This window comes from Ranitomeya imitator, chromosome 5 (genome assembly GCF_032444005.1).
Source record: "Ranitomeya imitator isolate aRanImi1 chromosome 5, aRanImi1.pri, whole genome shotgun sequence".
Classification (NCBI taxonomy): domain Eukaryota; kingdom Metazoa; phylum Chordata; class Amphibia; order Anura; family Dendrobatidae; genus Ranitomeya; species Ranitomeya imitator.
Window position 1 is genome coordinate 420,228,157 of NC_091286.1, and position 14,932 is coordinate 420,243,088.

Here is a 14,932-nt window from a genome sequence, read left to right on the forward strand (position 1 = left end):
TGCTCCGGCTTTAAAAGCGGTTTTCCTAATCCCAGAAAAGGGAGCGTTCGAGGCCTTGTGTAGCCGGACGACGAACCTGGCTCCACAGCTCCAGACTTAGGTGCAATATTTTTTTCCCCACGACCACCTGATGCTCCACCACTACCACTACCCTCATTACCAGCTGACAATGAACGCCCCCGGCCACGACCTCTTCCACTAGACTTCCTCATTGTTTTAAAAACGTAACCAAACTAACGTTATTTGTTGCAGTCACACAACTTACACGGTGAGCTATAACTTCAGTATGATTTAGCTACCCCTTTACAGGTTGGTGAGACCACAGCGAAAATCAGGCCCAATGTTACACACTCTTAGGACTGTCACTGAAGCACAAATGTTAATATTAATGTCACACTATTATTTTTTTTTTATTTTTATTTTTTTCAGGAACACTTTAGAAACCCCCCAAAAAAAATAAAATAGATTTTTGCAGGGAGAATTTAGAAAACAAATGTAACAAACTATATGCTTTCTATGGGCCACTGAGTGAGAGATGACGCACACAGGAATCAGGAGTGGCACACAAGCCCAGAGGCCAATATTTTTCTACCAATGATTGATGGAGTTATTTTCTCTGGTAGATTTTGGAACCCAAATCAAGGAAAAAAAATGTAGGCTTTCTATGGACCACAATTGGAGAGAGAGAGAGAGAGAGATGGCACACCCAGGAGTCAAGACTGGCACACAAGCAGAAAGGCCAATATTAATCTCCCATTTTTTTGGGGGTTTTGTTTTTTTTTTTTGTTTTTTTTTTTTTTCAGGGAGACTTTAGAAAAAAAAATAATAAAAAAAATATGATTTTATCAGGAAGAATTTAGAAACCAAATAAAATAAAATGATTTTTTCAGGGAGAATTTATAAAACAAATAAAAACAAAAATAGGCGTTCTATGGCCCACTGACTGAGAGATGACGCACACAGGAGTCAGGAGTGGCACACAAGCCCAGAGGCCAATATTTTTCTACCAATGATTGATGTAGTTATTTTCTCTGGTAGATTTTGGAACCCAAATCAAGGAAAAAAAATATAGGCTTTCTATGGACCACAATTGGAGAGAGAGAGAGAGAGAGAGAGAGAGATGGCACACCCAGGAGTCAAGACTGGCACACAAGCAGAAAGGCCAATATTAATCTCCCACTGTTTTTTTTGTTTGTTTGTTTTTTTTTTTTTTCAGGGAGACTTTAGAAAAAAAAATAATAAAAAAAATATGATTTTATCAGGAAGAATTTAGAAACCAAATAAAATAAAATGATTTTTTCAGGGAGAATTTATAAAACAAATAAAAACAAAAATAGGCGTTCTATGGCCCACTGACTGAGAGATGACGCACACAGGAGTCAGGAGTGGCACACAAACCCAGAGGCCAATATTTTTCTACCAATGATTGATGTAGTTATTTTCTCTGGTAGATTTTAGAACCCAAATCAAGGAAAAAAAATATAGGCTTTCTATGGACCACAATTGGAGAGAGAGAGAGAGAGAGAGAGAGAGAGAGATGGCACACCCAGGAGTCAAGACTGGCACACAAGCAGAAAGGCCAATATTAATCTCCCACTGTTTTTTTTGGTTGTTTTTTTTTTTTTTTTTTCAGGGAGACTTTAGAAAAAAAATAATAAAAAAAATATGATTTTATCAGGAAGAATTTAGAAACCAAATAAAATAAAATGATTTTTTCAGGGAGAATTTATAAAACAAATAAAAACAAAAATAGGCGTTCTATGGCCCACTGACTGAGAGATGACGCACACAGGAGTCAGGAGTGGCACACAAACCCAGAGGCCAATATTTTTCTACCAATGATTGATGTAGTTATTTTCTCTGGTAGATTTTAGAACCCAAAGTAAGGAAAAAAAATATAGGCTTTCTATGGACCACAATTGGAGAGAGAGAGAGAGAGAGAGAGAGAGAGAGAGAGAGAGATGGCACACCCAGGAGTCAAGACTGGCACACAAGCAGAAAGGCCAATATTAATCTCCCACTGTTTTTTTTGGTTGTTTTTTTTTTTTTTTTTTCAGGGAGACTTTAGAAAAAAAAATAATAAAAAAAATATGATTTTATCAGGAAGAATTTAGAAACCAAATAAAATAAAATGATTTTTTCAGGGAGAATTTAGAAAACAAATAAAACCAAAAATAGGCGTTCTATGGCCCACTGACTGAGAGATGACGCACCCAGGAGTCAAGACTGGCACACAAGCAGAAAGGCCAATATTAATCTCCCACTGTTTTTTTTTTTTTTTTCAGGGAGACTTTAGAAAAAAAAATAATAAAAAAAATATGATTTTATCAGGAAGAATTTAGAAACCAAATAAAATAAAATGATTTTTTCAGGGAGAATTTAGAAAACAAATAAAACCAAAAATAGGCGTTCTATGGCCCACTGACTGAGAGAGAGAGAGAGATGGAACGCTTAGTACTGGCACACAAGCCCAAAGGGCAATATTAATCTCCCTTTTTTTTTCCAGGGAGAATTTCTAAAACCCAAAAAAAAAAAAAAATAGGCTTTCTATGGCCCACTATTTGTGAGAGAGATGGGACGCTCAGGACTGGCACAGATGGCACGCTCAGGACTGGCACAGAAGCCCAGAGGCCAATATTAATCTCCCTTTTTTTCTGGGAGAATTTATAAAACCAAAAAAATATTTAAATAGGCTTTCTATGGCCCACTATTTGTGAGAGAGATGGCACGCTCAGGACTGGCACAGATGGCACGCTCACAACTGGCACACAAGCCCAGAGGCCAATATTAATCTCCCTTTTTTCAGGGAAAATTTATAAAACAAAAAAAAAAATTAAATAGGCTTTCTATGGCCCACTATTTGTGAGAGAGATGGCACGCTCAGGGCTGGCACAGATGGCACGCTCAGGACTGGCACACAAGCCCAGAGGCCAATATTAATCTCCCTTTTTTTCAGGGAGAATTTATAAAACCAAAAAAAAAAATAAATAGGCTTTCTATGGCCCACTATTTGTGAGAGAGATGGCACGCTCAGGGCTGGCACAGATGGCACGCTCAGGACTGGCACACAAGCCCAGAGGCCAATATTAATCTCCCTTTTTTTCAGGGAGAATTTATAAAACCCAAAAAAAAATAAAATAGGCTTTCTATGGCCCACTATTTGTGAGAGAGATGGCACGCTCAGGGCTGGCACAGATGGCACGCTCAGGACTGGCACACAAGCCCAGAGGCCAATATTAATCTCCCTTTTTTCAGGGAAAATTTATAAAACAAAAAAAAAAATTAAATAGGCTTTCTATGGCCCACTATTTGTGAGAGAGATGGCACGCTCAGGGCTGGCACAGATGGCACGCTCAGGACTGGCACACAAGCCCAGAGGCCAATATTAATCTCCCTTTTTTTCAGGGAGAATTTATAAAACCAAAAAAATATTTAAATAGGCTTTCTATGGCCCACTATTTGTGAGAGAGATGGCACGCTCAGGGCTGGCACAGATGGCACGCTCAGGACTGGCACACAAGCCCAGAGGCCAATATTAATCTCCCTTTTTTTCAGGGAGAATTTATAAAACCCAAAAAAAATAAAATAGGCTTTCTATGGCCCACTATTTGTGAGAGAGATGGCACACTCAGGACTGGCACACAAGCCCAAAGGCCAATATTAATCTCCCACTGTATTTTTATCAGGGAGAATTTATACACCCCACAAAAAAAAATACAGAAAAATGAAAAGGCTTTCTATGGCCCACTATGTGAGAGAGATGGCACACACAGGGATGGCACTCTAGCAGAAATGCCAAATTGCCAATCTTAATCTCCCACCAAAAAAAAAAAAAAAAAAAAAAAAACAGGGAATGTCCTACAATTACTATCTCCCTGCCTGCAGTAATCTCAGCCAGGTATGGCAGGCAGCTACTATCTCCCTGCCTGCAGTAATCTCAGCCAGGTATGGCAGGCAGCAATAAGGAGTGGACTGATGCACAAATGAAATAAAAAGTGTGGACAAACAAAAAAGATAGCTGTGCAGAAAGGAAGGAACAAGAGGATTTGTGCTTTGAAAAAAGCAGTTGGTTTGCACAGCGGCGTACACACAGCAATGCAGCTATCAGGGAGCCTTCTAGGGCAGCCCAATGAGCTACAGCGCTGAGGGGAAAAAAAAAAAAAAAAAAACTTCCACTGTCCCTGCACACCGAGGGTGGTGTTGGACAGTGCAAATCGCTGCAGCACAAGCGGTTTTGTGGTTAATGGACCCTGCCTAACGCTATCCCTGCTTCTGACAAAGCGGCAGCAACCTCTCCCTAAGCTCAGATCAGCAGCAGTAAGATGGCGGTCGGCGGGAACGCCTCTTTATAGCCCCTGTGACGTCGCAGACAGCAAGCCAATCACTGCAATGCCCTTCTCTAAGATGGTGGGGACCAGGACCTATGTCATCACGCTGCCCACACTCTGCGTTTACCTTCATTGGCTGAGAAATGGCGCTTTTCGCGTCATTGAAACGCGACTTTGGCGCGAAAGTCGCGTACCGCATGGCCGACCCCGCACAGGGGTCGGATCGGGTTTCATGAAACCCCGACTTAGCCAAAAGTCGGCGACTTTTGAAAATGTTCGACCCGTTTCGCTCAACCCTAGTGATCACAAATCGCTATATAAACAATGGCAGGTAGCGTTACTCGCCAACCTGTGCCGCCAGTCTCTATCAGCTGCGCGTGGTGATCCGGAAAGATGATGCAGTGATACATTCAACAGGTTTATTTACAGTACCTTGGTGAGAGTGAGGACTGTAGGTTAGAGCTGTTACAGAATCACCAGACAGAGATAATAGAAGCTTCAGGTTAGAGGTAACAAGAGAATCCTTTCTCCAGCTCTGCAGCACATGTGGGATCCAAGATGGCACGGAGTACAAAACAGGAAGAGAAGGAAAAAGATAGGAGGAGCTAAAGACAGAAAGGTGTTGTGGGAGAATTCCATAACAAATATTACAGTGATATAGCAAACGGCCAGTAGATGGCAGCAAAGTATAACAAATGATAGAACCAGGCTTATTAGCACTACATAATGTCCATGTATGGCTGAAAGTCTATCATAATAAACTGAGCAGCACACCTATAAAAAAAATTAAGTGGCTTCCAAACCTCTGCTTTTCCTCAATTTATTTGCCTGCCTTTAGCTGCAGTAATATCAGTATGTATTGAATTGGAGTTCTGATGATGGCAGTGGAAGGGTCAGCAACTGTCTCACTAATTTTGGGAATAAACTCCTGCAGGAGATGGTTAGATAAGCAGAACCATCAGAGGAGGAGTCAGGTGCTGACCATCTCACTACCAGCATCTGTACTCCTAATGAGTATATCCTGATAACAATGCAGCTAAATGAACGCAAATGGACCATGTGAAAAGCAGGAGTTTGGAGGCCACCTACATTACATGCATTTTATTCAGGAGTGAAGATAAACTTGAAAATAAAGCAATTTTCAAAGTTTCATAATTTTCCATACTGGACAAAATGATTTAAAAAATATGAAAGTTTAGTTATTCTTTAAACTAAGAAAGTTTTTAGGTGCTTACCTTTTACAACAAATACCACTGTCTCCTCACTTTACTGCTATCCTATGCATGTCCTGCTAAACATTAAGCTGTTTTGTCTCAAAATGCCCCTATGAGCAGTGTTCAGTGTTTACTGTACTTTCAAGTAACTTCTCTGCATATGAAAGAGTGTCGTAAATGGCTGCATTATATTTTACTTTTTTCTTAGAGAATTTACTCCCCCCTACACACTCAACTGAAAAAATGACTCTATGGAATCAGCCACAAAGGCTCCAATTTAAGAGAGGGGGGATAGGAGTCAGAAGCTCCTAAGGCGTACGCCTCCTATGAAGTAGTGAGTGCATCGCCACAAATCTTACCCTACCCCCGCTGCGCCCTATCCCGGCCCAGCTCTGCCCATTTTGGTGGAGCTGGGAGAACCTGTTGTACTAATTTTAAAAGTTGCAAAATTTTTGTGCAACTGCAAGTTGTGCAATAATTTTGCGACTTGTAAAGCAATTTATGCAAAAAATCTGGTAAAATTGCTTTGATGAATTGGGGCCTAAGTGTCTCACTTCCAGCCAACTTGTCTTCCATGAAAGTGCGTTCACCATTTTCTCTGTCCCCCATTTCACTTGTCATATTCTATATAGTCCAAAGAAAGGATCGTGTACAGAATTCAGGACAGACATTCAATTGGTCAGTGCCTCCTAGTGCACGTATTGCGTTGGCAGACTTTACAGCATGTGTACACCCACATAAACTGGCAGATGACTGACGACTGCACAACTCTATTCGAACACTATGGAAACATTTAGTAGCCTGCATAATTGGAGAATATGACGTTATTTTTTTTTAACAAAATTATAAGTAACAAAACACTTTTATATTAACCTGTAATCTCTACCATGTTAGATAACCAGTTATTTTTTTCTGTAATAGGAAAAATCTCCTCAGGATCCTTCAGTTTACACCGTAAATTATGGGATTTTAGAATTTGGATCTAGACAACCCTACAGGAAGTCAGAACTGAATGTACCGGAACAAGTGGAATATGCAACTATCATGTTCCCACCACAGACCCCATCAATGGGAGAAAAGAAGGGAAGATCAGCATAATTTCCAAAAAGTGGACTAATAACATTCAAACTTGAATTTCTATTTATGGATCAGTGGCTGCTCGGGCAGTGGTGCCAATCTCTGCCATGATAAGAAGACTGTTTTGATCTATCTGAATGGACAAATTTCATCTTTTGTGTGGGACATTGAGTAAGAATTCAGTCCATGTGCCTGTAACTTGTAAACTAGGAAAGACTTTAAAGACATCAAAGTAGTCAATATGGAATATAATAAAATAGAATATGATGTACTGATGTCGATGTAAATAATAATGTCTATTTTTATATTTGGAAGATGCTCTGGTACAGTTGGGATACAGTGGGAAAATTCTCTATCACCCATGTTTTTTAAAAGGCCACTTTCTAAAATTCTAGGGCTTGAAAAAAAAAAGTAAAAAAAAAGGCTAGGATTTTTTTCAAAAATGACCGAAAAACATACACAAAAGGGGTTGTCTTATTTCAGAAAAGTTTTCCCTTTCTGCACAGTTTGTTGCAAAAAACAAAGTGTCCTTTACTCTCTGTCACTGCTGCTGCTTTGGTCTCTATTGTTTGGCTGCAGCGGTGAAGTCACGTCAACATCGCTGCAGCCAATCATTGAGCTCATTGACTGTAGATGGCACAAGCTGCTGAGCTCAGTAATTGGCTGCAGCAACGATGTTGATGCAACATCCCTTTTGCCGCTAAAGAATGGAGACTGGGGAAGGTACGTGAGGCACACAACTTATTTTTTACAACCTCTTATAAACCAGTGACTCTCACGGTGAGAGAGATTTATCAAGTTAAAGGCATCACATTGTCTTTTTTGACTTTCATCCATTATCATTTTATTTATTTTTTTAGAAAAATTTGCAGATCGTCACTATTGTGGTAAAGACTAGTTTATAAGTTGTTTTTTTTTTTGGAACATTTGTAAAAATTGTAAGAAAGTGGCCAACTGCTTAAAATACTTAAGAAAACCCACCAGAAGAAAATTAACAAAAAGCATATTCTTGATATCTGTTATTAATAGTCTGCATAGAGAGTAACATTTATTTTATATTTTATTCCATAAATCAATATTACACATGAAAATAAGGCATTTTTCACTATATCTTATCAGAGAAATCTGCTTCTTTCTCCTTGTGGACTGATCATTTGCTCTGGAAATTCTTAGTTAAATGTGTAAAATCTGCCTTCAATCAATACAAACTATCCCATTACTGAGAGAGATGACAGTTAGTTCTCATAAAGTTCTATGGAGAACTGTAATAGTCTTTTCTGCATAACTTACAGTCACTGACATATATACATACTGTCTGCCTCTAGCCACATCCATAAAATATTAAAGCACCAAATGTAAATTTCCTGTTAATAGTGGCAAAATTTGTCTTCGCTGAATGCAAGTTTTACTCATGAATTGAGAGTGAAAGTTCAGTCTAGAGGGAGAAGGAAGCAGATTTCTCTGATAAAATATGATTATTTTTTTGTGTATTATTATACAATTATTACACTTTACGTTAAGTGGGCAGAAGATATTGGATATCATATAACATTTTACAGTTAATGTCGGACACAAAGCCCTTATAGACTGCCAGCTTTATACAGTGCCAACAATGAGTTCTGTACAGTGTCAGGCATCCATGTGGTGCAATCAGCAGCAACAACTTGAAGGTGACAAAGAAAAATCTGTCTCTCTGCATGGAAGTCACACAAACAGCAAGTGACTTTGTTTCTGGATTTGTCATTAATTGACTGCAATACTCATTTAACACCAATAATTTTGTAATGCACATTTATCACCGTCTTTTGTTTATGATATTTACTTAGAATTTGTAAGTGTATATTTATTAAACTATTTGTATAATTTTTGACTTACATAGTTTTTTGTGCTTTAAATTTGTGAGATTGATGACTTAAAGATCAATACAATATAGTTGGTCAACTTAGGGCTCATTGTTATGATAGGCAATTCAGAAACACAATGTACATAGCGATCAGAGCACATACAGTGATCTGACAATAACCCAAAATAATAGAACGAGCTCTGAGACGTGGGAACTCTGTAGACCGCAATTCCTGATCCTCTCCAAACACAACTAGAGGCAGCCGTGGATTGCGCCTAACGCTACCTATGCAACTCGGCACAGCCTGAGAAACTAACTAGCCTGAAGATAGAAAAATAAGCCTACCTTGCCTCAGAGAAATACCCCAAAGGAAAAGGCAGCCCCCCACATATAATGACTGTGAGTAAGATGAAAAGACAAACGTAGGGATGAAATAGATTCAGCAAAGTGAGGCCCGATATTCTAGACAGAACGAGGATAGGAAAGATAACTTTGCGGTCTACACAAAACCCTAAAGAAAACCACGCAAAAGGGGGCAAAAAGACCCTCCGTACCGAACTAACGGCACGGAGGTACACCCCTTGCGTCCCAGAGCTTCCAGCAAAACAAATAGACAAGCTGGACAGAAAAAATAGCAACAAATAGCAAAGAAGCACTTAGCTATACAGAGCAGCAGGCCACAGGAATGATCCAGAGATACACAAGTCCAACACTGGAACATTGACAGGAAGCATGGATCAAAGCATTAGGTGGAGTTAAGTAGAGAAGCAGCTAACGAGCTCACCAGATCACCTGAGGGAGGAAACTCAGAAGCTGCAGTACCACTTTCCTCCACAAACGGAAGCTCCCAGAGAGAATCAGCCGAAGTACCACTTGTGACCACAGGAGTGAACTCTGCCACAGAATTCACAACAGTACCCCCCCCTTGAGGAGGGGTCACCGAACCCTCACCAGAGCCCTCAGGCCGACCAGGATGAGCCACATGAAAGGCACGAACAAGATCGGGAGCATGGACATTAGAAGCAAAAACCCAGGAATTATCTTCCTGAGCATAACCCTTCCATTTAAACAGATACTGGAGTTTCCGTCTTGAAACACGAGAATCCAAAATCTTCTCCACAATATACTCCAATTCCACCTCCACCAAAACCGGGGCAGGAGGCTCAACAGATGGAACCGTAGGTGCCACGTATCTCCGCAACAATGACCTATGGAATACGTTATGTATGGAAAAAGAATCTGGGAGGGTCAGACGAAAAGACACAGGATTAAGAACCTCAGAAATCCTATACGGACCAATAAAACGAGGTTTAAACTTAGGAGAGGAAACCTTCATAGGAATATGACGAGAAGATAACCAAACCAGATCCCCAACACGAAGTCAGGGACCCACACGGCGTCTGCGATTAGCGAAAAGTTGAGCCTTCTCCTGGGACAAGGTCAAATTGTCCACTACCTGAGTCCAAATCTGCTGCAACCTGTCCACCACAGTATCCACACCAGGACAGTCCGAAGACTCAACCTGTCCCGAAGAGAAACGAGGATGGAACCCAGAATTGCAGAAAAACGGCGAAACCAAGGTAGCCGAGCTGGCCCGATTATTAAGGGCGAACTCAGCCAAAGGCAAAAAGGACACCCAGTCATCCTGATCAGCAGAAACAAAGCATCTCAGATATGTTTCCAAGGTCTGATTGGTTCGTTCGGTCTGGCCATTAGTCTGAGGATGGAAAGCCGAGGAAAAAGACAAGTCAATGCCCATCCTACCACAAAAGGCTCGCCAAAACCTCGAAACAAACTGGGAACCTCTGTCAGAAACAATATTCTCTGGAATGCCATGCAAACGAACCACATGCTGGAAGAACAAAGGCACCAAATCAGAGGAGGAAGGCAATTTAGACAAGGGTACCAGATGGACCATCTTAGAAAAGCGATCACAGACCACCCAAATGACTGACATCTTTTGAGAAACGGGAAGGTCAGAAATAAAATCCATAGAGATATGTGTCCAAGGCCTCTTCGGGACCGGCAAGGGCAAAAGCAACCCACTGGCACGAGAACAGCAGGGCTTAGCCCGAGCACAAATCCCACAGGACTGCACAAAAGTACGCACATCCCGCGACAGAGACGGCCACCAAAAGGATCTAGCCACTAACTCTCTGGTACCAAAGATTCCAGGATGACCAGCCAACACCGAACAATGAAGTTCAGAGATAACTCTATTCGTCCACCTATCAGGGACAAACAGTTTCTCCGCTGGGCAACGATCAGGTTTATTAGCCTGAAATTTTTGCAGCACCCGCCGCAAATCAGGGGAGATGGCAGACACAATTACTCCTTCCTTGAGGATACCCGCCGGCTCAGATAAACCCGGAGAGTCGGGCACAAAACTCCTAGACAGAGCATCCGCCTTCACATTTTTAGAGCCCGGAAGGTACGAAATCACAAAGTCAAAACGGGCAAGAAACAACGACCAACGAGCTTGTCTAGGATTCAAGCGCTTGGCAGACTCGAGATAAGTCAAGTTCTTATGATCAGTCAATACCACCACGCGATGCTTAGCTTCTTCAAGCCAATGACGCCACTCCTCGAATGCCCACTTCATGGCCAGCAACTCTCGGTTGCCCACATCATAATTTCGCTCAGCAGGCGAAAACTTCCTGGAAAAGAAAGCGCATGGTTTCATCACTGAGCAACCAGAACCTCTCTGTGACAAAACAGCCCCTGCTCCAATCTCAGAAGCATCAACCTCAACCTGGAACGGAAGAGAAACATCTGGTTGACACAACACAGGGGCAGAAGAAAAACGACGCTTCAACTCTTGAAAAGCTTCCACAGCAGCAGAAGACCAATTGACCAAATCAGCACCCTTCTTGGTCAAATCGGTCAATGGTTTGGCAACACTAGAAAAATTGCAGATGAAGCGACGATAAAAATTAGCAAAGCCCAGGAACTTTTGCAGACTTTTCAGAGATGTTGGCTGAGTCCAATCATGGATGGCTTGGACCTTAACCCGGATCCATCTCGATAGTAGAAGGGGAAAAGATGAACCCCAAAAATGAAACCTTCTGCACACCAAAGAGACACTTTGATCCCTTCACAAACAAAGAATTAGCACGCAGGACCTGAAAAACCATTCTGACCTGCTTCACATGAGACTCCCAATCATCCGAGAAGATCAAAATGTCATCCAAGTACACAATCAGGAATTTATCCAGGTACTCACGGAAGATGTCATGCATAAAGGATTGAAACACTGATGGAGCATTGGCAAGTCCGAACGGCATCACTAGATACTCAAAATGACCCTCGGGCGTATTAAATGCAGTTTTCCATTCATCGTCTTGCCTGATTCTCACCAGATTATACGCACCACGAAGATCTATCTTTGTGAACCAACTAGCCCCCTTAATCCGAGCAAACAGATCAGATAACAATGGCAAGGGGTACTGAAATTTAACAGTGATCTTATTAAGAAGGCGGTAATCTATACACGGTCTCAGCGAACCATCCTTCTTGGCTACAAAAAAGAACCCTGCTCCTAATGGCGACGATGACGGGCGAATATGCCCCTTCTCCAGGGATTCCTTCACATAACTGCGCATAGCGGTGTGCTCAGGTACGGATAAATTAAACAATCGACCTTTTGGGAATTTACTACCAGGAATCAAATTGATAGCACAATCACAATCCCTATGCGGAGGTAGGGTATCGGACTTGGGCTCATCAAATACATCCCGGTAATCAGACAAGAACTCTGGGACCTCAGAAGGGGTGGATGACGAAATTGACAGAAATGGAACATCACCATGTACCCCCTGACAACCCCAGCTGGACACCGACATGGATTTCCAATCTAATACTGGATTATGGACTTGTAGCCATGGCAACCCCAACACGACCACATCATGCAGATTATGCAACACCAGAAAGCGAATATCCTCCTGATGTGCAGGAGCCATGCACATGGTCATCTGGGTCCAGTACTGAGGCTTATTTTTGGCCAAAGGTGTAGCATCAATTCCTCTCAATGGAATAGGACACTGCAAGGGCTCCAAGAAAAACCCACAACGCTTAGCATAATCCAAGTCCATCAAATTCAGGGCAGCGCCTGAATCCACAAACGCCATGACAGAATATGATGACAAAGAGCATATCAAGGTAACGGACAGAAGAAATTTTGACTGTACCGTACCAATGGTGGCAAACCTAGCGAACCGCTTTGAGCGTTTAGGACAATCAGAGATGGCATGAGTGGAATCACCACAGTAGAAGCACAGACCATTCAGACGTCTGTATTCATGCCGTTCAACTCTGGACAAAGTCCTATCGCACTGCATAGGCTTAGGTTTAATCTCAGATAATACCGCCAAATGGTGCACAGCTTTACGCTCACGCAAGCGTCGACCGATCTGAATGGCCAAAGACATAGATTCATTCAGACCATCAGGCATAGGAAATCCCACCATGACATCTTTAAGGGCTTCAGAGAGACCCTTTCTGAAAATCGCTGCGAGCGCAGCTTCATTCCATTGAGTGAGTACAGACCACTTTCTAAATTTCTGACAGTATACCTCTATCTCCTCCTGACCCTGACACAAAGCCAGCAAATTTTTCTCTGCCTGATCCACTGAATTAGGCTCATCGTACAGCAATCCGAGCGCCAGGAAAAACGCATCAACATTACTTAATGCAGGATCTCCCGGCGCAAGGGAAAATGCCCAGTCCTGAGGGTCACCACGCAAAAAAGAAATAATAATTCTCACTTGTTGAGCTGGGTCACCAGAGGAGTGAGGTTTCAAGGCCAAAAACAGTTTGCAATTATTTTTGAAATTCACAAACTTGACTCTATCACCAAAAAACAAATCAGGAATAGGAATTCTTGGTTCTAACATAGGCTTCTGAACCACCAAGTCTTGAATCTTTTGTACATTTATAACGAGATTATCCATTGAAGAGCACAGACCCTGAATATCCATGTCCACACCTGTGTCCTGAACCACCCAAATGTCTAGGGGAAAAAAAAAAAGACAAAACACAGTGCAAAGGAAAAAAAATGGTCTCAGAACTTCTTTTTTCCCTCTATTGAGAAACATTAGTACTTAGGCTTCCTGTACTGTTATGATAGGCAATTCAGAAACACAATGTACATAGCGATCAGAGCACATACAGTGATCTGACAATAACCCAAAATAATAGAACGAGCTCTGAGACGTGGGAACTCTGTAGACCGCAATTCCTGATCCTCTCCAAACACAACTAGAGGCAGCCGTGGATTGCGCCTAACGCTACCTATGCAACTCGGCACAGCCTGAGAAACTAACTAGCCTGAAGATAGAAAAATAAGCCTACCTTGCCTCAGAGAAATACCCCAAAGGAAAAGGCAGCCCCCCACATATAATGACTGTGAGTAAGATGAAAAGACAAACGTAGGGATGAAATAGATTCAGCAAAGTGAGGCCCAACTTTCTGAACAGAACGAGGATAGGAAAGATAACTTTGCGGTCTACACAAAACCCTAAAGAAAACCACGCAAAAGGGGGCAAAAAGACCCTCCGTACCGAACTAACGGCACGGAGGTACACCCCTTGCGTCCCAGAGCTTCCAGCAAAACAAATAGACAAGCTGGACAGAAAAATAGCAACAAATAGCAAAGAAGCACTTAGCTATACAGAGCAGCAGGCCACAGGAATGATCCAGAGATACACAAGTCCAACACTGGAACATTGACAGGAAGCATGGATCAAAGCATTAGGTGGAGTTAAGTAGAGAAGCAGCTAACGAGCTCACCAGATCACCTGAGGGAGGAAACTCAGAAGCTGCAGTACCACTTTCCTCCACAAACGGAAGCTCCCAGAGAGAATCAGCCGAAGTACCACTTGTGACCACAGAAGTGAACTCCGCCACAGAATTCACAACAGCTCATACCCATATGTGAGAAAAAAAGGTCCGATTTCCGGGCTGAAAAAACGGACGAGTGCTATGCAAGTGTCATATGAGTGTCATTCGAGTACAATGCGATTCCCACACCTAGCATCAGATTTACATCCGAGTGCATTGCGATTGCTATCCGACTGCAATGCGATTTTAACATGAGCTTTTACATATGGCAGTTCTCAGTCATTTACACATTGCTTTGAAAGGAAATATTTGTCAAAAGACACACACACTGTGTATATATATAATAGATAGATAGATAGATAGATAGATAGATAGATAGATAGATAGATAGATAGATAGATAGAAGAAAAGCCGGCAATTCCTGTGCGCGTAGAGTAAAATCACACTGACAGGTTAGAATAGACAGAATAGATATATACACATATAATACATATATTTGTCAGTGACACACATGTATATATATGTATTTATATTGCATAGAGAGATAGATATAAGAAAAGCCGGTAATGCATCTGTCGGGTTCTGTAAATTCACTGCAGGAGCCGACAGGATGGAAAAGATGGACTACATAC

At 41.7% G+C, this 14,932-nt stretch overlaps 1 protein-coding gene across 1 annotated transcript in view; it reads left to right on the top strand.

The window, feature by feature from the left end:
• The window catches only part of PDCD1 (programmed cell death 1), a 102,664-nt gene extending 95,156 nt beyond the window's left edge, over window positions 1-7,508 (top strand). Inside the window, exon 5 of the mRNA XM_069727071.1 lies at window positions 6,464-7,508. Within this exon, the coding sequence (XP_069583172.1) occupies window positions 6,464-6,640 (177 nt within the window). The 3' untranslated portion in view covers window positions 6,641-7,508. The remainder of the gene's footprint in view (window positions 1-6,463) is intronic.
• The last annotated feature ends 7,424 nt before the right edge of the window (window positions 7,509-14,932 follow it).